This window comes from Toxotes jaculatrix, chromosome 20, assembly GCF_017976425.1.
Source record: "Toxotes jaculatrix isolate fToxJac2 chromosome 20, fToxJac2.pri, whole genome shotgun sequence".
NCBI classification, from domain to species: domain Eukaryota; kingdom Metazoa; phylum Chordata; class Actinopteri; family Toxotidae; genus Toxotes; species Toxotes jaculatrix.
Genome location: NC_054413.1, coordinates 1,609,009 through 1,635,179, shown reverse-complemented (window position 1 = coordinate 1,635,179; position 26,171 = coordinate 1,609,009). Strand labels below are relative to the sequence as shown.

Here is a 26,171-nt window from a genome sequence, read left to right as displayed (position 1 = left end):
CCTGTACAGTGCGTCTGTGTTGTTAGTCCAGTCCAGTTTGTGGTTTAAGTGAACACCCAGGTACTTGTAAGAGTCCACTCTCTCAATGTCCATTCCCTGGATGTTCACCGGTGAGGGGGCAGACCGGTGTCTGCGGAAATCCACCACCATCTCCTTGGTTTTCCCTGCGTTGATGAGGAGGTGGTTTGGCCGACACCAGTCCACAAAGTCCTGCGTCACTCCTCTGTACTCTGCATCATCGTCGTCGCTGATCAGGCCGACGATAGCAGAGTCGTCAGAGAACTTGAGCAGGACACAGCCGTCCGTGTTGTGTCTGAAGTCTGCAGTGTAGAGGGTGAAGAGGAAGGGCGCAAGCACCGTCCCTTGAGGAACACCCACACTGCAGGTCAGGGGGTCAGACACACAGTCCCGAGCTCTCACAAACTGAGGCCTGTTTGTGAGGTAGTCCAGGACCCACTCTGCCAGCTGTGAGTCCACTCCAGACTGCACCAGCTTGTCCCTCAGAAGCACAGGCTGAATGGTGTTGAATGCGCTGGAGAAATCAAAGAACAGAATCCTCACAGCGCTGCCAGGCTTCTCCAGATGAGTCAGAGCACGGTGCAGCAGGAAGATCACAGCGTCCTCCGCTCCGATCCCGAGTCGGTAGGTAACATCAACATCCTCTGGTTTTGCAGCTCCAGTAAATAAAGTCAACATTGAGCAGGTAGGAAACAGGATCACCTGCAGCTCAGAGGGGATCTACCCTGAGCCTGAGCTCACCTGGTCCACCACACCTCCATCCAACAGGAACCTCCACAGGAAAACCACAGTCCAGCAGACTGAGCAGCAGCTCTACAACATCAGCAGTTCTCTGACACCTTCAGACAATGATACTGATCTGGTCTACACCTGCACCATCAGCACTCACAGACACAGGAGGAGAACCAGTCTGAGGACACTGTGTGAGGATCACATTTTACCTCTTTATATTGGCTCTTTCTTAAATAATGACAGATTCCTCCCTGCAGTAATAACATCATATCAAACACCTGCAACACTGATGAAACTCCCATCAGCCTCGGCTTTCCACTGGTTTTATTCATGTGTGTTTTGATCTTTGTTCTTTCTCCTGTTTTCATGTTATTTCAGCTCCAGTCTTTGTTTGCAGCACTGAAACAACAATCTCCTGCACTGACTCAGACGCTCCTCTAACAGGCTTCAGTCTCATCTGGAGATTCAACCACACTCAGACCATCCTGAACCAGACCAGGTCTGACGGCTCCTACACAGCCTCAGAGCAGTGGAGGCAGCAGGTGAAGGCTGTGTCAGAGTCAGGCAGCCTCACGCTACAGGACTTATCTTCAAATCATCAGGGGACATACACCTGTGAACTCAGTAACACTGAGGAGACGCTGATAAGCAACACCTTTCTGAGGATGGACAAAGGTGAGGTCAAGTCGGGGTGAGTGAGGTGTATCTGAGCTCTAGATAGAAAGTTCAGTTCACTGACTCTCTGTGTTTCAGGGTGTCACACTGATGCCCCAGTCATCATTACAGCCGTGGTGCTTGGAGTCATTTCGGGCGTGGGCCTCTTAGTCCTGGTGCTGCGCCGCAAATGTCAAACAGTGTTGGACACAGGCAGGAACCTGTCCTGACCTGTCCCTCAGTCGAACCCAGTGCCTCCATCGTCCTGTAATGAACACAAACACACTTCTGCACATTTATGAGTGACCTTGTTAAAAACATAACAAAATGTTAAGAGCATTTGACCAAATGAAAGTCTTGTGTTGTTTCCTATGTTGATTTATTTCATAGATAATGATAAAGTTCTACAGATTCTCTGAACTGAAGAAGCACATTTAAAAGTCTGAGTTTCACTTTGATGTTTTGTGTTTGCAGAAAAGAGGAAACTGAAGAAACAGTACGATGCTCAACACCCAGGCACGCTGTGCTGCTCTCATACGTAACCTCTGCAACTCCCTGCTGTTCTCTGCTGCTACTAGTTGCATTGTGGGTAATGTAGGCACCATGCAAGGAAGAAGAACACATAGAATTCAAAAAGAATTCAATATCTGTTGTTTTGCTGCATCAGTTTTGATCCTATTTGTTTGAAACTGTCCATCAGCAGTGTGACAGTGCTGCATCTGTGGAAACGTACTCTAGTCTCTCAGAGAAACTACCAACATCCTCAGGTGGTCATTTCATCTCTGTGGTGTACTGTGTCTCTCTGTGGTCGTTTCACGTCTCTGTGGTTGTTTCACGTCTCTCTGTGGTCGTTTTGTGTCTCTGTGGTTGTTTCACGTCTCTCTGTGGTCGTTTTGTGTCTCTGTGGTTGTTTCACGTCTCTCTGTAGCCCTTTTGCCTTACTTTGTAGTTGTTTGACTTTTCAGCAATAAATAAATGTCACCTCAAACAGTGGCTCTGGCCCAGGGGCCAAGGAGCTCGCTGGAAGTTTCAGCAGTAACACTGCTAAAGAAACCAGCTGGAATATTTTTGGACTTCTGTGATAGGAAAGACTCTCAGGTTGAACGGCTCCACAGTCAAATAAAACCTTAGAGAAGTTAAAAATATAGAGGCAAAGCAGGACACAGACACACACACACACACACACACTTACATATGGATATAGCATATTAACCTCTGTAAGCTGAAAGGTTTCACTCTTGTGTTGTGTTGTGAGACTTCAGGTCTTTAGGTCCTAAGCGTAGTTTCTCTGTGTGTTGTACGTAGACTGAACCTGAGGCCAAACATCAGCAGAGTCAGATTTAAATGTCAGGACGTAAAGATCTAAACCCTGTCACATCGGCAGCATGAGTCGGAGACGTTTTCACTTTATGTAAGTGGCTGCGTTGCTTTTCTACCTCGACTGAATTAATATTTTCTCTACATAATGTATGACAGTTTTACTTCTTGATCTTGTATTTTTTCAGCACCTTGGTCAGTTCTTACTGAGTTAAACTTTATAAAGTTTCAAATTTATAAATACATTTGATTCGATTTGAAATATTGAGTCGTTACAGAAACATATTTTGTTCAAACTGTTGTCTGAAGTAACAGATGCACACTAAGTCACCAAGTTGAGATTAAGTCTTTAAATGTAAATTTAATATCATCTACCCATGAAAACATATCGAGGGCGACACTGACGAGGCCGTCGTTTTCACACTGAACCATTAACTGAAAAATTCCACATGAATGAAACTCGATTCCTTAATATTCAAAATAAAATATGTATGTTGCGACTGTTGCATCGTATTTCCATGATAAACAATTTCTTTTTCGTAATATTTTTCCATTATTCTGCTTTTTTGTTTTCTGACCGTGTTAACTGTTATTTTCTCTTCCGTCTCTACACTTCATTGCTCACCGACAGTCAGTGCAGGATTGTATGTTACATAGAAATTACTGTATGCTGCTCATATTTAATAACTAACTCAGATGTGAAACAGATTGCCAGTATCTGTAAGTTAGACTTTTCATGTGGAAATGAAAGAGCTTTTTCTGGCGTAAAACTAACGTGATGTAAGCAGCAAAGATAGTTTATGCAAATAATAAAATGAAAGGAGAAAAAAAAACATCATTGCTGCATGTGTTGATATTTTGGAGATGCATCCATCTTGTTATCTGTTGGAAAAACATGTTCTGAGGCCCGAAGGAATTTTAAGAAAAACATTTTTTTTAAATAATAAATAAATAAATAAACAAATAAAACCACTAACATCTAAGTGGTTTTCATTCCTTACGTACCTTCCTCATGCACTTAAAAAAAGAAGTTTAAATGAGCAACAGTTAAAAACAAGACTCAAACCTATTTTTCACATTTTCTCCAGCTGAACAAAACTCTCTTCTATAACTGTATAAACAAACAGATTCATGGATATAAGCAGATATAAGGACATTATAAGTTACAGTGTCCTAAAGAATACTTACTTTATTACTAGAAGAATTACTAGAGCTGTGACCAAACAATGAACGTCGTCGACAGTAAGCATTGTTTAGTTAACGTTAAAAATAAAAAAGTGCAAACTTGGGCATTACTAAATTACGTCGACGCCACGTTCATTGTTTGGTAGCGTCACACCACGCGCGCATGCGTGAATTCGATGACGCTAATTCGTACGCGATCACGTACGAATCGATCCTTAGAAAAGGAGAATCGATTTAGGCCTACGCTACGTAAACACACCTGTCTGCTTACAGCGATATTATGATTTTTTTTTATAAAATATTCATTCAAATGCTCAGAAATGCTAAATGGGTTATTTAACCCCCTGAAACAAAAATAAAATCAAAGATGTCTGCTGAGTGTAAAAGTTTATTCAAACCACACAAATAAAATGAAAACTGTGACAAACTGACTCCACTTCAAATTTAAGATAACACACGGCTACAAACCTGGAAATCTGTCAAACAAAAATAATGAAGAGGCAACAAAGCTCTGGACTTACACACGAGTCAGTGTGTGTGTGTGTGTCTGTGTGTGTGTGTGTGTTACAGCAGGCGTGGGTTTTCCTCTCTGTAGTCGTACGGGTCTCCTTTGAAGGGCAGGTGCGGAGGGTGGTTACAGATTCCCATCAGGAAGATGATGATGGTGCCGATGGTCATCACCGGGGTAACCAGAAAGAGACAGAGACGGTCCACGGTGCGAGCGATGCCACTCCAGTTATCTTTCTCCTGTGGAGACAGCAGCGAGGAGCGAGTTCTGGTTGATGTACGTGGCTAAAAGTATGTGGACACCCTGACATTACAAACGTGTGTGACATTAATGTGCTGCTCTAACACCAGCACAGCTCCAGAAACCACAGACAGTCACTGCGCGCTGCAGGACGTCCTCCCGCTTTCCTCCGTCTCACCTCGTTGTAGTCGTTCTTGTTGCGCATGTGTTTGATGATGTAGTTGGCTCCATCCACAGCCGGCTTGATCTCCGCGTACAGCTGCTCCGTCACACCTCCATCCTCCTGTGGCTTCACCACTGCGCACACACACACACACACACACACACACAGGAGGAGGAAGTGTGGTTAGTTTGTTGGAACCTTGGTGAAGGTGAAGGGACACATGAAGTTTCCCGGCCGTACCGGCAGCATGTGTGGTCCGCGTCGTCAGTCCGTGTCTCTCCGACTGTTTCTCAAACATCAGCTCGCTGCGGGACTTGACGCTGTAGTACTCCTCCGCCGTGGCGATGTACCCCACCGAGCTGGATCGCCGTGGCAACGCACCATCCCAGTACGGCTCCGCCTCTGCAGGGCGGGACATACGCAGGATCCGGGGCAACCGCTCGAGGAAGAACTGGAGCAGGGAGGAGGGGAGGTAAAGATCACGAGCACCCACCGTCACACCCTCCCCACAGGGACGGAGAATAAACTGTGTCCTCTACATCTGACCCAACATTTCATTTAATTTCATATTTCATCACACAGCCAATCAAAGATCTGAGAAATACTGAAGCTGAAGCTCGTGGCTGTGACCACAACACGGCAATCAGCACCGAGGCTGTGTTAGGAGTGTGTGTGTATGTGTGTGTGTGTGTGTGTGTGTGTTACCTTCTTGGTCCACTCAGACATGACGTGTGTGCTCGGTGTCCTGAAGTGCAGGTTGAGGACGACCACACAGTTCAGCACCACCACTGTAACCAGCACCATGATGAACATCAAATACCTGAGAGAGAGACACACACACACACACACACACACACACACACACACACACACACACACACACACACACACACACACACACACACACGGGATTAGATTGATTGATTTCTTTTTGTGTCTAGTCATTTTTAAGTTGATCTGTCATCATTTTTTTTTGCACTGTGATCGACATGATGTCTCCAGATGTGGTTGGAGTGTGTGTGTGTCTGTGTCTGTGTGTGTGTGTGTGTGTGCGTGTGTGTTACCTACTTCACAATAAGCGGTACAGACATGGAAGTCTCCGGCAGCCTCTGAGAGATCAGAAGCAGGAAGACAGACTGAGCCAACAGCACAGAGATGGACAAGGTCATCTTCTCACCACCTACACACACACACACACACACACACACACACACACACACAAACATTTTGTTTTTGCATTTAGATCAAACGTATTCTTTTAATTTTTATATTATTATTATTATTATTATTTTAATGAGAGGTAATTCACTGACTGTCGGCGGGCAGGTAGTAGACGAGCGAGGCCAGGAAGGAGATGAGCACACAGGGGATGATGATGTTGACGATGTAGAAGAGAGGTTTGCGTTTGATGACCAGGTAAAAGGTGATGTCCTGGTGCTTGTTGCTCTCCATGGGAATGTGTTTGTACGTGTTCTTCTTGGCCGGGCGGTGGATGATCTCCCACTCTCCGTTCTCTGTCAACACCGGTGAGGAACAGCACCGAGAACCAAAAAAAATGGAAACGCCTCAGATGGGAAAATGATACAGGACATCAGAGAGCTGAAGCCTGATGTGCCAACACACCTGTGAAGCTTGCAGGGTCAATGATGATCCACTCCACCGTCCATTTGCTGGTTTCGTCCGCCTCCTCCTTCAGCAGCATCCTTATCTCTTTGGCATTGTAGGTCAGAGAGCTGCAAAGCAACATGGGAAGACAAAGACACATTTATTCTTTCAGGTCCATGTAGACAAAATGTTGTATACAGCTTTCACACATACTGAATGTTCACATGTCTCTGCCTTACGTGAATTTGAGCGTGCAGTTCTGCCAGTCGAAGGGGAAGTAGTTGACGTTGATGGAGCAGGAGGAGCGGAAGATGGCGGGAGGCAACCAGTAGCAGAGACCAGTAGGATCCACCAGGACGTTACTGTAGTAGGCCACCTGGAACTGGGCATCGTTACTGGGAAGAGGCCAAGACACAAACATGTCTTTAAAACACATGAATTATATTTATTTTTGTCTCATATTACCCACATTACAACGCTCTCCCAAAGCTTCAAATCTAACCTGTGGGACGGGAAGTTTTTAAATAAATGAAATAAACTGAACCTCACTTGTTTTCCAGAACAATCTCCGGCAGCCACACCATGCTGGACGGCAGGCGAAGCATCTCAATGCCGTCAAACTCTGTTGAATTCCAGGACAGTCGGTAGTCAGTCCACGTCTGACACACACACACACACACACACACAGACACACACACACACATAAAATAAGACAGTTGAGAACCAAAGATGCAAACACAGACAATGGAAATGAAATATTAAAGAATCTTTCAAGCGAAAATGTAAAAGAAGAATCTTTACGTACATGATCGATCCATACGTTTGTCAGCAGCGTCTCATCCACTTCTTTCTACAGAGGAAGGACAACACAGATCAGAGAGTTCAACCCTTTAAACACTGTTTGAATTGTTTTTTAAAAATCAGATGTTTGATCAGATAATGGGGTATTTTAGATAAAGGAAATAATACGCTTAAACAAAGTATTAAAGTATTGTTTTGGTAATCATTTGATAATCATTTTCCTGAAAAGCAACCACACACACACACACGCACACACACACACGCACACACGCTTTGTACCAGAGAGATGAGGTTGGACAGTGTGAGGGCGAGGTAAACGTCGACCGCGTCCTGCTGCCTCTCGACGGGACGCAGCTCTTTGTTGTATCCTCGCTCTTTGAACAGGTAGTTGATGAGACGCTCCTCCTCGTTCCTGCCCCAGCACTCTGACACACACACACACACACACACACACACACACAGAACAACAAACAGGGTCTGAGTGTGTGAATGCTTCCATGCTGCTCATGTTTCAGTCCTCCAGCAGCTGCTGTGTGGTTCAGCCTGTTACCTTCTACACTTCACATAACTGGCCAAACATTTCTCCTCTACACACACTTCCTGTTTGCCACACAGATCAATAATCCAATCAAAGCCCAGTCATGGCTGAAGGAGGTTCCTCTGAGCAACAGTGAAAACACTTCCTGTTTTAGTATTCTCTAGTTTCTAGCATTTTCCATTGAAAAGGACTTAAAATGATCAATCAGTTAGAAAACATGTTCACAAACTGACAGAAAGCACGGCATTGTGGGAAAAACATGCAGAAAATTGTATGTTTTCGTATGAAAATGAAAAAAAAAACACAGATATTGACAAATGACACCAAACATTTGCTGATTTAATCCCACTCGACAGTCAGTATGATGGGGGACTTTTAAAATCCCTCAAACAAAAACAAAAAGCAGCTTCACAGCAAAAGTTCAGCCTGTCAGCTCAGATTTTAAACAACCAACAGTGACTCACCAGATGAGAGCAGAGAGAGCAGGAACACGGCGCCCAGCGCTGCACGCTGAAGCTTCATGGCTGAGCGGTGGAGAGAAGTGAGGAGGCCTTATACTCACCGACCTTCTGCCAAACGACTGACTGAGTGACTGACAGGCGGCAGCTGCAGAAACACAGGGGAGAAAATAGTCAGAGGCCTGAGCTGCCGGCTGCTGTCACCTCCGCTCTGTACGGGAAACACAGAGAGACGAGGGGGAGGAGGGGGGGTCAGATACAGTAATAACATCATTACAAAGATCTGACAATGAGAAAAATACAAGTACACAGTCGTCTTCCAAAGGTAAAATGTCCCACTGAGTCTCTTTATTAACCAAAGAAAAAATCTTTGGCTGTTAAATGAAATCATGTGTCCAAACTACTCTGATGCTGCTGCTGCAGCTGAAGGGTCCAAACTTTAAACTCTGATTTCTCAAACACGACCGAACTGATTTTCATAAATCGAAATGGGAAGAAAGTAGAAAATATGCTTCTTGTCACTCACCTGCTGAAGAGGAAGCTGCAGGACCCACAGATTATGACCTGATTACTTCGGTTTTTTGTTTTTAAGTTATCCGTTTATGAAAAATATATTTTTTTAAAGTTTTAGGAAGTTGTGGGATTTTACACGAAGCCCTCACACCTGCCTCACCCAGAAATATTCACACCCACAGAATATCTGCCACTCATACAGCATACACGCATTTTCAGTGACAGGTGACTCCAGTTCACACGCATCTGAAATACACACACACATTTTATCTGGACGTAGGAATCCAGTTCATTTATTTAGCAAAGAATAAAAACAGACACAAACATGACACATACAAAGAATTCAATTTGACCATGACTTTATAAATACAAGTTCAGTTTATAGTTTATAGTTCACTGTGTTTTTATTGACTTAAAAATGTTTAAAAATTTAGTTCATGTCTTTCCTTGCTCACTCATCTGAGCTGCTGATGGCTGTACATTCCTCAGAGCGACAGGTTGACGTCGCTCTTCATCTTGCCGCTGCTGAGGCTGTGGATCATGGCGATCATCGCCGAGTGTTTGTTCAGCTCGTCCTCCTTCTGCTTCAGCTTCGTCTCCAGCTGACTCTTCTGCAGCTCCAGGGACGACGCCTGGAAAACAGGAAATGTTAAGTTTTAAAGAACAGTACCTGGTTTACTTTCTGGTGAGAGGATGAATAAATGAACCATTTTACAGTTAGTCTGGGTCTCACTGACGGGGGCCGCTGAAAGCGACTGCACGGGTTTGTTCCATCCATGTTTCATCTCTCCTCATTACCTTGATGCTGGCATCCTTCCTGGCCTGCTCCGTCTTGTTAAGCTCCTTCCTCAAAACATCCACCGTCTCCTCCAGGTCCCTCCTCTCTTGGTCCCTTTCCTTCACCTTCTCCTCCTCGGCCCGCAGTTCGTCACGCAGACCTGACAGGAACAAGGCAAAGCATTTATCCTTATTCTTAATATCACTGTTCGAATTCAGGTCATAGGTCAGGTCAAATCAAACCAAAAAGCCAGCGAGCACTGAATTAATGCCAGTTTACAGGCGGACAGGTGTAAACTCACCTGCGATGTCGCTGTTTTTCTGCTGCAGATCTGAGTGCAGTGATCTGATCTCCTCCCCTCTCTCCTCCAGCTCTGATGCCATCCTAAGAAAGACACAGAGAGGGCGCTGCTGCCTAAACTGTGGCTGAGGACAGTGTTTATTCATTAAAAAAATGTGTGTGTGTGTGTGTGTGTGTTACTTTTCGTGCTGCAGCTGGAGAGCTTCATGGCTCTTCCTCAGAGCGTCGTTCTGTTTGGTGAGAGAGATGTGAGCCGCCTGCAGCTCCTTCAGCAGCCGCTCGCTCTCATTGAACCTGCACAGGAGGACGACCTGTTACACCCGCCCACACCTGACACCCCCTCATGGTGCTTTAATTCACACGCAGTTTGTTATCACTTCATTACAACATCAGTCCTTCCTCACCCGCTGAGCAGGGCGTTGTAGGCTCCTTTGAGCGCCTGGTGCTCCTCGGAGTCCTGCTGCAGCCGGGCGTTGTGCTGCAGCAGCTCCTCCAAGTCAGCCTTGGAGCGCTCCACCTCCAGCACCTGGTTGCTCAGCTCACCTTGCAGCTCCTCGCGGCGGCGCTCAGCATCCTTCAGCAGACAGCCCAGCTTACGAGCCTGCGCAAAATTATCCGATTATCAAAATAATCCAATTAATTAAGAAAAGTCTGATGTTACACTCGCGTCTCCAATGTCAAGCAAAACCACAGACAAGGAATAATATTAGACGTATTCGTGAATCGTGCTGGTCGGTGTGTGAACGTCACCTCAGCCTCAGCCTGAGCTCGTTGGAAGCGATACTGAGCGATGAGACGGTCGGCCTGAGACAGAGCCAGAGCCTTCGCCTCCAACAAGTCCTGCAGTCGACTCTCCTTAGACTGATGGAGCGACACAGAGAATACAGTGACAGTGAAACACACAGAAAACCCCCGTCATCGTTTTAATAACCAGATTTTTTAAAATAAGAAAATCAACCAAACAAGCAGTGTGTCACTGCAAACTCTTCTGACGTCCATCTGACAAACGTACTCACCGCGAATGCTGAGAGCTTCTGTTCATAGACGTCGATGATGTCAGACACATGTGAGTCCTTAACCTGCTCCTGTAGCTGCAAACAACAAAAGGACATCAGTGAAAATGCATTTCACACCCACAGGTCCTGTTTACAGCTGAAAGCTGTGAATCTCTGTGACAGTGAAAATGCATGCATGCTGCACCTCCAAGCCATTCTGGATCTTCTCTGCCAGACTGTGCACACTCCTGCTGGATCCACAAGAGTCCAGCACGCTGATGTTCATCCTGGGAGGTGGGACTTCCTGCACTGCAACACGTTTGACGGACAGCTCGGCCTCCCTCTGACGATAGGCGTTGTTGGCTGCAATACTTTCTCCCAGACTTCAAAAACACATTTTGACAAAAGGGATCAGCAACAATTTTCTCTTTTATTTTTATCCCTAACCACTAAAGATTTGTTCTGGTGTGTCTTGGGGGCCACAAACTGCAGGTTGGGGCCCACTGATTCACAGCGTCTTAGACGAGACTGATTGTCTGACACTGAGACACAGAGAGATGCATTTTGTTTCTGTCAGATAAGATTAGAATAATGTGTCACTTCCAGTAAGTGACTCACACCAGGGAGGGGAAGTCTGGGAGGGGAGTGGCCTCAAACAACAGAGAGAGTCCGGTCTGCACACGCTCCCTCTGGTTGGACGTCAGAGCCAGCGAGAGGGGAGTAACTATCCTCTGATCCTGACAGATAAAACCAGAAAGAGGTCACAGAGAAAACCACAGAACAGGAAAGAAACCTGTGTGTGTGTGTGTGTGTGATTGTGTGTGTGTGTACCTGTAAAATCCTGTAGAAGCTGGTCTCCATGTCTTTCACCTGCTGCCTCAGTTTGCTCATTAACTCTAGAGTCTTTAGCAGAGCTTCTGCGCACACCTGACTGAACAGACACACAAAACACACAACTGACAACATCAGGTCGTGTGCTTGAATAAAAGTGAATTTCCCGTGGGAAAAATAAATCAGCAGCATGAAGTTAAAGCTGAAGAGGAAGCAGAGTCTGTACATTTTGGCTCACAGTGCTGTGAAACAGGATCTGGCTGTGACAGAGCTAAGTATTGAGATAAGTGCTGATTGTGTTTAAGGTGATCGTATCAGTTTTGTGGTAACAAGTGTGAATGTTTATTCTATGGTAATTTGTCTAAACATACATGTTTATCCTGAGCTGTGGAAACCTTCAGCTGTCACTCACCTGAGATCGTTGTCAGAGCCGGGAGGGAGGCAGGTGAGGGGGCTGTTGCTGTGGCAACAGGAGAGGAGGGATTCAACCTGTGAGAGGCAGAGCTGAGCTCTCATCTGACGGGACACTAAAGTTCTGGTAGAGTCCTCAGTGCACAAGGGTGGTGGAGTTAAGGCTTCAAAGTAAACAGAGACACAGAAACGCACACAAGAAGCAGAACGGCGCGTCGGGTGAAGGATATTAAGCAGCAAACTGGTAACGTGGGTGATGCGGTGGCAGTGTTTTCTCAGGGGAGCATCTCCCTTTGCAGGATCGAGGCCCGTCAGCAGCCCTAACAGGACCGGGAGCAACATTTCGACAAAGCTCACCACACAATCAGAGACACTCTCCGCTCCGAGGGCCTCCTGAGCCGAGAGGAAAACACGAACATCAACAGGACAAGGACGGGAAGACGGAAAGAGACAAGAGGAAAACACAGAGAAAAGAGAAAAGCTGATACATAAAGTGTTTTCATGTTGGGGAGTGGTAAAAGTTCAACTTGAAAAGGTTTAGTTTATAAATCTGGTTTCTCTGGTTAAATTAAAAAAGGGGTTTTGTAGAAAAACATGTATATTGCATGTATATATAGAAAGACACTGATTGGTACAGCACCAAAAATCTTGTTTATCTGTGCTAACATCAGAAAATGTTGACACCACAAAACACAAACTGCAAGGTCGATGGTTGAAGAAAAATGTAGGAATATAAAAACAATTTCAAACCAGACCAGACCATAATAAACTACTCATCACTGTGGGAAGATTTAAAACTAAAGAAAATGAATTAAAGTGCACCTGTGTTGCTAATTATAAGAGACTGGATTTATATATTTAAATTCAACAGGGAAAGGATCTGATTTTATTTTGGGTTCATGTGTGAGAGTTTAAATTTAAGTGACTGTGGTGAATTCCGACACCAAACCACTTCAGCATATCACACCAGCTGCCTGAATCCTCTGAGGACTGTGAAGCCACAGGGCTGTCGTACCTCCAGCAGCTCGTTCAACAGCTGCAGGGCCTGGAGAGAACAAGATTCAGCACCCTCCACAGGTGAGCTCAACCACTGCACCAGAGCGAGCCCAGACTCTGGCTTGCGTCCCACGTCCAGCCCGGCGCCCTGTCTTCGGCCCGCTGCTCTGAGTTTGGCTCCCGCCGGTTTGAAAACCACCTCGCACAGGAGCGAACGCAGCCCTGAGACACTGCACATGGACAGGAGGAGCTCCAAAACCTGCAGACGGCGCAGACAGGACACAGTTCTGTCTCTCACCTGTGCCACAGGTCATTTTACATGTCACATTTTCATCACTTCTTAGATCTGAAGACCGTTATTTGGCTGCATGGTGCTCGGGGTCGTTTCATTGGTTTTACTTTTGAAAACCTACCAAACCAGCGGCGCTACAACCTGCAGATGCCAGCATGTGTTTCTGCTCGGGGAGATCCTGCAGAGTTACAGCTTCAAGAAGCTGAATGAAATCACTATGAGCTGATTTCACACCCAGCTGGAGAACTTTGCTGTTTTTCAACCCCCACATTTCCTGTGACTGCTCTACGGTCTACTACCTATCACAGGTAAAGAACACTTTGATGCACCATGTGATATTTTTAACCATCACTGTATCAGGGCCTGTTTTTACATATAACATGTGTGCTGTGACTGTCCTGTCTCACCTTGGATGCAGAGTCGGGGTCCTTTGACTGCAGCAGTCCTAAAACTTGACACACACATGCCGAGAAGTGCTGATATCTGCCGATGGAAAAATAGCTTGCAAAAATTAATTCAACTTCTGCACGTATGCAAAGTCTGAGGTTTAACACTCTTGATGAGAAACGTCTGCATGTGCATGTTCGCCTACCTAGTGAGGAAGTCTGCTATTTTGGGATTCTTCAACAGGTCAACCAGAAGATCAACCGAGTATTTTCTTGTCAGAGTGCCGTCGCCGTTTACAATGATGTTGAACACAAGCTGGAAAGTCTGGTGGATGTTTTTTGCGTCAAAGAGCTTTATGGTGAAACACAGACATGGAGATGAGTGAGGCTGAGAGACATTAAGCAGCCAGGAACTAGACTCGTTTATTTTCGCAGTGGTAAAGAACAACTGAAGCGAAAAGAGGAACGGACAGAAAAAAAAGGAACACATGTTTTTCTGTGCTGCTCAGATAAATAGAAACTCGATATTAAGAAAACCAACACAGATTCAGTGAAATGATATTGAGATTCAGAGAGTGATATTCAGATACATTAACTGAAGCTCCGGACCCATTTCTGCGTGTTTATAACACTGCTGCCACATGATTGGATGATTGCATGAATAAGCAGGTACATGGTGAGTGTATAATATTTGACTGGTGGCTGAACTAAAGGGCTGACAGCCTGAAAGCACAGATACTGCAGAACTCAAAATGCATGTTTGACAGTGCTATAGAGTTAAAAGATAAATATAAATATATGTAACTGAAAAATGTCATACTGAAATTTCCAAAATGCAAGATTCCTTTTCAGAGTAAGGGAATCTTTAGCATTACACTACGAATGTGTTTGAGCAACATTAAAATAAAACTGTAAAGTTTACACCTGGTTTTAAACCTTAGTTCAGCAGAGGTTTTCCACCTACCTTCTCTCCGACCTTCTCGTTCAGAGTCAGGCTGGACAGTATGGATAATGTGAAGACCACCACAGTCAGACTGTTGTGAGCCAGGAAGTTGATCAGTGTACGGTAAAACGGCTTCACGTTGTCCTACACACACACACACACACACAGATATACAAAAGTAGCCACAAGCTGATAATGACAACACACACACACACATATATATATATAGCTTTAGTTTCCGCACAACACTTCATTAATTCAGCAGAGACCCACCAGAGACTTGATGTGGCTCTGCACCGAGTGGTTGTCCCGACACAGGTTGGCCATGAGGCCGAGGCAGGGCATGATGATGTCGTCATTGTGAGATTGGCTACAGCGAAAGAGCGTAACATGGTTAGCCAAACCTCAGTCACATAGAGTGATCCTTCACTTTCATTAGATCATACTGGGCGGTGTGAGATGTGGGTTTTACATGTTGGACATGAGAAAAGCTATGAGCTCATGGATGTAGTTCGCTGACTGGAAGATGCAAGTGTTGTATGTCAGTTTCTGCAGCACCTGTAGACACTGAAATACAAATACAAAACAACATTACAACATACAACACTACAACAATAACTGTAGTTTGATTTATTGTCTTTTTAATGGAAAATTATATCTATCAAATATACTTTACCATCTATTCTGTCTATAGGACACACCAGTTATGACTAACTAGAAAAATGTCTGTGATTTGGTGTTAAACATATCTATACTGTACAGTGAAGAGGAAGCGGTCTTACACTGCCATGTCCCTGTGCTGCTGAACAAGGCAAACACTGTCTGCTGTGATGGACTCACCTGCAGTACCAGTGGCTCTCCTGGTGTGGCACTGTGACAGTGGATGACCGAGGCCAGGGTGCTGGTGAGGTTGTAGCTGCTGTGAAGCATCTCCCGACTGTCATCATCACAAGCTGAAGGAAAGAGTGTACAAGTGGGGATAAACACACAGGAGGTGACTTTTTTATGCCTCAGGCATACATTCAGTATTTGTCTAGTCCCAGTTGAACTACTAACACAATGAGCATCACAGAAATACCATCAAAGCAATGTAGAGATACAAATAAGGGTTGTTTTTGTCTTGACATGACACCAACATGAAAAACTGCTGCAGTATTGAGGTTATAGCACATGTGTGGTGTTGGAAGTGGATACACTGTATGAACACAGGTGCACACTACCCTACCTAGCTGTGCCAGCAAGGAGATGATGGAGCTGGTCAAGGCTGGGCTGGTGTTTGGGTTTCCAGCCAGCTCCACCAGGCCACTCACACACTCACTGGGTAAAGCCTGGCCTGAGGACAGCAGCTGGTCACATTGTAGGCCTGAAACCTCCTGCAAACACACACACAAACTGCAAACTGAAGGCAACACCGGTGTAAATGTACACGGGAATAGCAAGGACACATGCTAGCCACTCAACATAAACAGCTACCACCTGCACACGTACTTTGTTTTCATCAGAATACCTGATTTAGCTACTTGCCTCCTCGTGATATTCTCCCCCATTCCTGTGCACTGATGTCTGATTTGATTTTAATGCTATTAGGGATGAAAACATGAAAACATTTTAACCTTCGATGCAGACAGCAGCGCTCACCTCCACTTGTTTCTGTAGCTGAGCTGCGTTTTGTGCTGTCCTGTTGTCCCTGTACTGCTGGATAGCCAACAACAGAGACTTCAGACACGTAGTCAGGTCCATCCTGTAGAACACAACTGTTCTTTATATGTAATAAACAGTGAGACAACACATCAGCCCGCAAAAACATGCTTACAAACAACGTCCATCTTAAAGTTGCTAACTAGCTAGCAAACCTGTCTTTCTTCCCTGACAACAGCAAGTTAAACGAGCTATTTCAAAAGTGGCTAAACATTTTTAACCGCCGCTCCGCGAATTTAAAACAACTACGTGGGATATATTCGTGCTTGTTTGTCGAAGACTACCTGTGGTGTTTTCTCCTTTATTCAAAAAAACAACAACAACTAGCGACACGGCAGCCTCCTCCCGCTTCGAGCTTCGAACGGACAAGGAACAGACCATGTACGAGAAAGGGGAGAGAAGGCAGGAGAAATCTGTATCGATAAAGATGATATTGATCTATGATAAAATCGAATTACTAAATTTACGATAACTTATAATTAAACAAAACGTAAAAAGTTTAATTGTGTGACTTTGATTTATAAAATGAACTAAAAGCACCCCCCCCCCTACGTGTTTTGGGAGAGGCCACGGGAGAAACACGTACCCCGAGGGGCGGAGCAAGAAACAGAAGCTGCAGTCTGACGTTGTTTCCTGTTAAAAATAAAATTAAACTTAATTAGGGAAATTAAACCAAAAAAAAATTTTTTTAAAGTTTATAACCACTTTGATTTCAGTAATTAAATTCGGTAAAAATCGGAATCAAATTCAGGACTTAGCTGAGTGTATTTCTAATTTAAGAAATTGTGCTCTATAATGGTGAAATATTGTTTTTCCATAACACAATCCAATACAAAAGCCCTGTCTTTAAAACCTTTATCAGGTATAGTTTATTTACATATGAAACTCTCTGAAAGTCACTGTCTGTGGTTTGTGGTGTTGTTGCATCTATACAAGTAGAGTGCAACAAATATACAATTTTTTAAACATATAATATCAAGAAGCATTTTTTTTAAAAGATCCTTTGGGGGTTGAAAATATGTTAATGAACACGTGCTAATCAAATAAAACTTTACGAAGCATTTGATCTCATAAAACCAAGACGGCCTGATGGTTGGTTCATGTATGTATGTATGTATGTATGTATGTATGTGTGTGTGTGTGTGTGTGTGTGTGTGTGTGTGTGTGTGTGTGTGTGTAGCTGTTCATAGTCGCCCCTGTACTTGTGTGTGGAAACTGTGGTTAGATCATGCATACCATCTTAAAACCCACCACTGAGCCTTTCCGCTTTTTTTTTTTCAAACAAATTTAAAAAGGCAGAGATGTGCATTTACTTCACATGTGCAATAACACATTAATCTCTAAGTGAATTTCCCCAAAAAATACTTTCTGCCAGTTCTAAAGTGATGAACGTAATGCTTAAAAAAAGGTTTGTCATAGAAATATAATTGCACAGAATAGCCAGAGAGGTCTGGCTACGTAACACACACATATTAACTTTCCCTGTATGAACAAAAATAGCTACAAGAGTGTAAATACACAGTGTGTAAATATTTACATTAAGTGAGGAAGAAGTCAAGTTCCATCCATATCAAATATTAGACGTCTGCAGCAAATAAAAATAAAGGTGAAAATGTTTTTTTTATTTTCCTCTAAACGGTGTTAACCAAACACCAGGCTGAGTGCACAGCAGACACACAGACCACACAAGGCTGCAAATTCACAATATACAGAGATGAATGTCACGTACATTCACACTGTTTTCTGTCTGGACCCTTGTCTCACCGCTTTGACATTAACAACGAGCTGACAGGAAACGAAGAACAATTGACAACAGAGCACGTAGAAAAAAACATTAATTACAGTCTCACGCTGAGCAGATTTCTGACAGTGAAACAGATGATTTTAGTTCCTCATTCTTCAGAATATCACAGTTCTGACCTGATCTTATTATATGTAAAGGCCATGGATGGATAACTGAATGGCCCAACTGGGCACCAACCCAGGGGCCCCAGGGGTCAGGGGGCCACCTGGGCCACAGCCTCTGTTTGAAGTCAATGTTAATAAAAGTCAACCAGACGAGTCCAAAGAGACGCAACACGGCTGCAAAGAGACACTAAACACGAAGAGACACAAGTTCAGAAAGACTCCAAATGACCACAAAGAGACACAAGACTGCCGAGAGACAAAAACAACAAACAGCACGGTACGGGGTCACCACAAAGAGACACAAAATGACCACAAAGAGATGCAAAAGAGAGAGAGGTGCTCCTTATGGTCATTTTCTGACTTTCAGTCTGGCTGTCTCGCTCTTACGTCGTTATGCAACATGTTTTCATGAATTTTGCATAAAAAGTATATATATCTATATACATATGTCTACATATATATCTCTATATATACACACACACACACACACACACACACACACACACACACACACACACACACACTGGCTGTTTAGTGGAACAAAGTTCAAACCCGCTGAAATATTTCTCCACAACATCAAACGTTCCTGACTGAATACACAATAATTACAGTTAAATTCTGGGAAAACATCTGAAGCTATTATTTCTCAAACTGTACATGTGCGCTGTTTTTAAAAGGTCTTCAGGAACCAAACGGTTTGTGGCTGAGAGCAACACTCAGGGCAAGGACACGTTGTGGTTTCGGTGTTGTCATGTTATTTGCTGAATACGCAGAAAATCAGCAGCTTATGCTTTGCTTCTACACCGTGTCCTGACAGCTTGATAGATGGGGCATTTAAAGATATGTGACTATTCCATCAGTGTCCTTTTCTAAATTATTTTGACCTTTAAAAATCAATAAATTGTTTCTTGGATTGTGTTTAAGCTCAGTAACAAGGGGCAGGTGGTTCCAGTGGTTAGTCTCTCAGTTAAAAAAAAAAAAACAATATGAAGGTCTGCTCTTCTCAACATCATGTTTATCAGGCCAAGGCTGAGGAATACTGAAACTGTCCTTCTACTGGATGACTGGCTGGCAGACCTTTTTCTGTATGCGTATATTTATCTGTATCAAGGTTCTTTAATAGGTCAGGAGTTTCCACATACATGTAACTAACAAAAAGTCTCATATGTGTCAAACGATCAGATGTGAAGTCCTTCTATCGATTCCGTTTCCAAGTGAGATTTTTTTCACTATCTTAATAACTGAGAACAACGGCAGAGACTCGTCCTGAGGAGGACGCGTTTACCAGATTTCATGGCAACACATTTCCATCTGGACTAAAGCGGTGGACTGACCACTGACCCACCAACTAACCAGAAAAAAAATCTCTGTTCTGAAGTATGTGTCCATTGTCCAAGAGTCTCATTTAGTCTGTGGACCTGTCGTCCTTTTTAAGTTCCCATAGTTCAGAGTTTTTCTCCAGTCTTGGCACTTTCTTCACACGTTTGATGCTAAATGTCAAAGTCAGAGTTGTTCAGGGAGGACTTCGACGTAGTCAGATGAAGGAGCGTCTGGAGGAAGAAGAGAAGGTCAATACATCACGAATCAAAGAAGATGGTGTGAGAAAAAGATAAAGGTAAAAATATACAACGTACTCTCATAGTCGTGCTCTTCTTCACATGAAAGCTGCAGCCGCCTCTGTGGCTCTTCCACAGGCGGATTTTCAGTTTGTTGTCGGTGTTGGATCAACAAGGCCGTCTTCCTTTTGACAGAGTGGCGCAGGTGCATGGCCAGACCCTGGTTCTTTCTCTTGTAGTGACGAATCAGATCGTCCAAATTCTTAAAAAATGTCTCCTCCAAACCTCCTGATGTCTGAAGGAATAACAAAGAGTACAGTAAAGAGCGAGTCGCCGGCAGGAAGTGAAATGTGACACTGTGTATGACTGAGAGGTTTGGATTCAGCTTCTTGGTCATTTTGCAGGGTGAAGTTTGTTGTGTTGTCAGTTCAGCTGCTCCACGTATTGCTTTGTTGTTTACTGTAGTTCTTTCAGGGTACAGAGGCGTGTTTCTGTTATTTAGCCCACTGTCACTGATGAACTGACATTTTGACTTAACGTCATCAGAACATCTGATTTGTGGGAAGCAGGTTTTATGCACACTGAACAGAGACTTCATGCTTTGGGTGGGATGGAAAAAAAATACTTCCCAAAAAGCATCTGCCGGCCCTTTAGTGTGGTGCAATGTGTTGTGTGGTGTGTTTGTGCCTAAACCAACGTCAGAGGAGTTTCCTGTGGCATGGGGGTGAGCTGATAACTAGTTTCCATTTTGGGGGGTTAAGTTCATTAAATAATCTAATATCTGCAGACACTACGCAGGGCTGAAAAAGGATGCTACCCACTGTGTTTTCAGATTTAAAAATAAATTAGTCTGTCGTTTCAGAGTTAATACAACGCTCCCAACAACGCTCTGTGTGGTAAAGATGTAAATACATTATCCAAGTTTCAGGAGTCTATAAAGGAAACAAAGGAAAATCCTTTGAACTGGTTTGACCTTTATCTATCTGAAAGAGAGTTCTTTGTCTCAGTGATAAAAATTTAAAACACACTAAAATAATCTGTGTTTGACGATCTGGTTTTTCTTTGCTCTCAGGCAGTACAGAACTACAACACAACCAACAATAAAACCTCTTTTTTTCACAAATACCAATAGTGCAATTTAAATTACAGCCATTATTTATTTGTTTTGTAATTTATTGTATAGTGTTTGTTTTTTAAAAAGTCTGTGTCTGTTCTACAGTTTAAAATTTAATTTTAATCTGTTTTATCAGATTAAATTTTAATCTGTTTGATCATTTTTTTCTTTGCACAGTTTTATCACCATATAATCAGATTTGAAATTGCAATAACATGTGAAAGGCGTGATACAAATAAAGTTTGATTGATTTATTGATTGAAAGGTTGTTTGAAGTATCTGTAGATCAATGCTCCCATGCTCCTTTTCAGTCAGTCAGTGTGTTTTATGTCATTAGATGCTGCAGCTCATATTTCATGTTGTAGTCAGCAGCAGGCTGGTGTGACTCCACTTTCTTTTTCCTGTCTCAAACAGTGTCGCTCATTTAGCTGCTACAGAGGACAGAGGTGACGTCCTATGTATTTTACCACCAGGATTGTGTGTCTGTGTGTGTGTGTGTGTGTTTACCAAGAGAGTGTACTGTCCCGTGTGTGTCTGAAGCAGTCTGTAGGTGTACACCACCTTCTTTTTACTGCAAAGATAAACAAAATACATGTTGCTGATTTAACCATAAACCATAAAAATACAATACAAACAATGTGCAAAGACTCTGTGCAAGTGGGTCAGTAACACCTGAAGGAAATTTGTCTCGTGTCACAATGGAAAATTACAAAGACGAAGAGGCAGAAACCCACAAAATGATAAAGTATTTAGGTCCATTTGTGAGCACAGTGATGAGAGCTATAAATAAATGTCTCGTTACTATTTTCTGAACCTGCTTCGACTAAAAGAAATCATGTACAGAAAGTACTGGTAAACACTACATACTAAACATTTTACATGTAATTTGTTTATTCTATGAGAGGAAATCCTGTTCACAGAAAATGGAATAAAATGTTTTTAAGCAAATGAGTTTGATGAAGTTTATTATGATATAATTTATTCGATTCTTTCGTTCTCATCTCTTCACTGAACATTCACGAACAAGTTAAATTTCAATTTAACCACAAAACAGATCAATATCAGCACACGCTCTTTCGTGAGGAAATGTTTTTTAAGAAATGATCAAACTTTGCGTCACAGCACATGGCTGCTTCAAAGCAAAGCAAAAAGTTCCCACAAAACAAAAAAATCTTTCAAGTCTCAAATTTTTCCATTTTTTAAAATGATTAAATTATTTAAAAGTTAAAATAATTAAAAGGATTAGTGATTTTTAATTTGATTGATGAAAAAAAAATAATTCTACAATAATAATAAAACAAATATTATTCCCATGTAATTACTATAAAAAAGATTACTATTCCGCGTGTCAGCTGTAAAATCACAAAAAGCTTTAGAAGAAGAAATAAAACAAACACTTTAGATGAAGGGAGGTCTGATCCCGACTGGCACTGAGTGCAGATTAATACTCACTAGACACAAAGACACATGGCTCCCTGAATGGTCTCGCTGTCTCGGATCAGGTAAGCTCCATCCTTGTTCTTGTGTCCCAGCAGATCCTCACACTCTTTCCTGCTGATGGCGCCGTGGTAGCACACGGGCAGAGCTGCTGCCATGGCAAGGAGACACTGAAGTGTAGTGCTGTTCTACTACACTTCTGCTTTCTCAGAAAAATTTCATTTCCTAAAAAAAAGGAAGAAAAAAAAAAGAAAATAGATTCCCCGTTCCCCTCGTGGTTTCATACAGGTTCCATAAAAATATAGAAATACAGTCCTGGCAGCGAAGTGGCCGAGGGTTGAGTTCGCTCCCCTGAGGTTTGGTGGGTCTGCAGCAGAGATAAGCAGAAGGAGGTCAGCACTCGAGACATGGAGGTGTTCAGCAAAATGAGAGAGAGAGAAGAAAACCACTGAGATGGCCCAACAGCTTCACAGGAAGTGTGTGTGTGTAAGTCTGTGTGTGCATGTGTGAAAAGAGAGAGAGACAAAGAGAGAGAGAAGTGTCTGAACATCACAAACAGAATGAAGCACTGGGAGATGTGTTACTAGCTGAGGAAGCTGAACTCGGTGCTGATCAATAATCCCTCGATATTTTAACAGGTCACAAAGTTGTTTTTAGAAAAAAATATTTACTATAAATGTTCTTCTGCAGAGGAAATAATTTATAACAAAAATACAGAAAGACAACGTGAATACACACACAACACAATGCACCTCTAAAACACTTTAATTAAAATCTAAACAAAAACTCTTGAGTTTCTTCTACATCCCAGAAAATGAGTTTATCAGGCAGCTGGATCCACGCTTCAGGAGCAGAAGCTCCAAATGCTCTGTCTCAACATTTTCACTCAACTCTGAAATTTCCTTTTTGCTTTTTTCTCTAAATATTTTCCATTTCAGCTCTCGAAGAATCCACCGGTCCACAGTCGGTGCTCTCTGGTGGACAAACTTCGTAATGTAGTGTTAAACTTCACGAGGCGCCTTAAACGGTCTACTACAAGCTGTTGCTCCATTACACCCGAACATCTGTTTCCCCTGTGGATTTTAAAATATCTGACTATGATGATGATAAAGCAGATGTTACGACACCTTCCACATACATGGACCTTCCCGCTCAGACGTGATGGTGAACGGATGCATGTTGGATCCTATTATCATTACCTAATGCTGCAGTTTAACAGACACATGAATATGTTCGGGGTTCAGAGGTTTAGCTGCGATTATCTCCGCAGCTTTAGCTGAAGACTCTTATAATAGAACATCTAGCCCCTTCTGACCTCCTGACTTTCCAGCTGCGATTCAGGTGCATTCAGGTATTTTTGCAAACCGGCATGGGCCTCGTTTTAAAGAGCAGCTGTGGTTTTACATCCATTATTCACTGCAAGTCCATAACGTAAAGTCTGCTGAACGTGGAGATTTGTTTCCCACCATCTGTGCTCAGGTTTTCAACACACTTTTTTCTACCAGGCTCTGCTCATATCTCCGTGGGGGACAATGGCCCCAGAAAGCTTTGTAATTTTAGAGCTGAAATTATCTCTTAGATCACTGAGACACTTTACCTGCAGAATCAGACCACAGGACATCACGTTAAATTAAAAACTGCCTGACTGCTGAGGAGCCTGTGAGCAGACGAGCTGCAGCAGCTAACACTGACCCAGTCAACCAGCTGTACGTTACTCTTACAGAGAAACAGTGACGACTGACCACACGTCGCTGGTTTTATAATCTCCTCCACTCACTCCACACAGGTCTCTGTTATTTGCCAAGTCAGGTGACCGATGAGAGGGTGTGGCCTCCAAAGCTCGTTAACAGGCCAGAACATTGTGGCCTTAAAGTGATCTTTCACCTGGCAGCATCACACCTCAGCCCTAACCAGCAGACAGAAACCCCAAAAACACACATGATCTATCCATTCTATGCAATACAGAGCAGACCCGAAGCTAAATACTGCTAATCCACTGCAAACAGCATTTCCTTTCTTTTTATTTCAGTCAGTGTTGCCTGGTGATGCAGTGCAGCCACAACCATTCACCTCACAGGCACTTCCATGTAAGAGTAACACTGACAAAAATAAAATTTGGCATGGCGTTCTCTGTAACAGATTACCTAACTCGAGCGAGTTTCCGGTTCATTTGTCCAAGCTCAAGTGAAGCCGACTGAAAGTAAATGACCCAAAAACGAAGAAAGGAAGAAAAAATGTCTTTAGAATCTAAAAAAACATTAAAACATCAGCTGCATGAAGTGACCCCTGAGCCCTGACGTCCCATCAGCCACCGAGCCGTTCACACAGAGAAACATCATCATCCCTGTGAGTCGTCTTTCAAAGTTTAATCTCACTCTCATCCTGAACCCAACTGGTTCTGGTTCTGACAAAGCATCTTCACCTGGTGAGCTGATGGTCAGTGCTCGATGCAACAAAGTAAAACTATGGACACCAGTCTTTAAGACGTGGATCGGGCTTTGACAGAGATTTCAGGCCTGTGCAAGAACTCAGGCTAAAAAAAAAAAAATGATGCTGAATGAAGGATAGTTTTAGAAAACACTAAAGTGCATATTTTCCCATTGCTTCTTCTTCTGTGGTGGGCCGGGAGGGTCAGAGAGGGACGACACAGCAGCTGGTGTCAGACTTTTAACAAAAGAACAATATCAGAAAACTGAAGTCATGAAAAATCTAGGACTTTGGTTAAAGTTTTTCCTGTTATTTCCTGAGAGGCTCGTGTGGCATGATTCCTCCTCCTGCACTGGTTTTGCAGAGGCCAGAGAGTCTGCGTGACAGTGGCCTCCGGTGCTTTACAGCTGGGCCGGGCCTCTGTCCTGCCTTTGATGGCACGGTGTCGGCGTGCGCTCTCACATTACCATCAGCTCTCCGCTCAGTTTGACTGTGGTGTTTTCAGACTCTGCTGCTGGGGCCCTGCTCTCTGTACATGGTAAATTACATGTGTTTCTGTCGGATTCAGTGAGTACAGGGAAGGATGGGCTGGGTGCAGTGTGGTCAGAGCCTGTGGAGCTATTAATAACCAGCACTGGTGTGGCTCCAGCTTTTAATCAGCAGCTCAATGAGCAGTGATAAGGCTGAGCTGACGGCCACCTACCAGGCTTTATGATGCATGTACGATGCATGATGCTTATTTCTATAACAGTGATAATTCACATTTCTAAACACTGATGCACAGAATGAGCTGAAATGTTTTTTGTTTTTTTTTCATCTTTGTTCCCGGGATGTTTCACAGACATCCAACAATATGTGATTAGAAGATTACGACATTAAAGAAAACCTGCAAAACACAAGCACACAACACACAGACATAAAAAACTACACATGCCATAAAAACCAAATCATAAAATCAAGATGAGCACAGACTCACAGTGTGTCCCTGCACAGGTCAGATCATTTATGGGCTTTTAAAATATATTTTTGTTTGTTAGTATAAAAATGTTTTTAGTTATATTAGTCTTTTTGAATGGAGATTATTTAACTCTTCTAGAGAAGTAGGACTTCTCTAATTTAAAATGCTTCAGTTTAATTGTATCTTAACCTGCAGATTTCCTGTTCTTTTCTTCCGTTACGTCAGAACATACCTGTTCCTCGTTTTCTGCTATTCTTTCCCTTTGTCAGTCTCTCCCTCTCTCACTCTGTCTCCACCTCTCCATCCTTCTAGAAACTGATCCTTACACCACCCCTCGCCCGCCCTCCCGCTCTCTCCCTCTCTCAGAACAGTCCCGCCCTCCGTCAGTCACCTCCTTCACTCTGCAGTC

At 43.3% G+C, this 26,171-nt stretch overlaps 3 protein-coding genes across 3 annotated transcripts; all 3 read right to left on the bottom strand.

The window, feature by feature from the left end:
• Nucleotides 1–4,281: 4,281 nt before the first annotated feature.
• chrnd (cholinergic receptor, nicotinic, delta (muscle)) lies at nt 4,282–8,333 on the bottom strand. Its single transcript, XM_041065691.1, has 12 exons — nt 8,226–8,333; nt 7,503–7,648; nt 7,228–7,272; nt 6,972–7,081; nt 6,662–6,817; nt 6,441–6,550; nt 6,131–6,331; nt 5,886–5,997; nt 5,523–5,637; nt 5,058–5,268; nt 4,833–4,951; nt 4,282–4,653 (listed from the first exon to the last, which is right to left on the bottom strand). Exons 1-12 carry the CDS (start codon nt 8,281–8,283, stop codon nt 4,471–4,473), a joined length of 1,566 nt encoding a protein of 521 aa, XP_040921625.1. The 5' UTR covers nt 8,284–8,333; the 3' UTR covers nt 4,282–4,470.
• A 741-nt stretch (nt 8,334–9,074) lies between these two features.
• cip2a (cellular inhibitor of PP2A) lies at nt 9,075–16,718 on the bottom strand. Its single transcript, XM_041065642.1, has 22 exons — nt 16,647–16,718; nt 16,303–16,405; nt 15,890–16,037; nt 15,505–15,617; nt 15,137–15,231; nt 14,938–15,034; nt 14,686–14,808; nt 13,928–14,073; nt 13,743–13,818; nt 13,063–13,302; nt 12,278–12,440; nt 12,049–12,196; nt 11,637–11,736; nt 11,424–11,542; nt 11,011–11,188; nt 10,827–10,901; nt 10,561–10,671; nt 10,215–10,411; nt 9,991–10,104; nt 9,812–9,894; nt 9,531–9,670; nt 9,075–9,364 (listed from the first exon to the last, which is right to left on the bottom strand). The coding sequence occupies exons 2-22, from the start codon at nt 16,402–16,404 to the stop codon at nt 9,218–9,220; spliced, it is 2,715 nt and encodes a 904-aa protein (XP_040921576.1). The 5' UTR covers nt 16,405; nt 16,647–16,718; the 3' UTR covers nt 9,075–9,217.
• Nucleotides 16,719–19,600: 2,882 nt separating this feature from the next.
• On the bottom strand, nt 19,601–26,168 carry si:ch73-264p11.1 (uncharacterized protein LOC100000923 homolog). The gene is made up of 5 exons (XM_041065777.1): nt 26,154–26,168; nt 22,393–22,602; nt 21,448–21,511; nt 19,905–20,121; nt 19,601–19,820 (listed from the first exon to the last, which is right to left on the bottom strand). Exons 2-5 carry the CDS (start codon nt 22,533–22,535, stop codon nt 19,774–19,776), a joined length of 471 nt encoding a protein of 156 aa, XP_040921711.1. The 5' UTR covers nt 22,536–22,602; nt 26,154–26,168; the 3' UTR covers nt 19,601–19,773.
• Nucleotides 26,169–26,171: the final 3 nt, after the last annotated feature.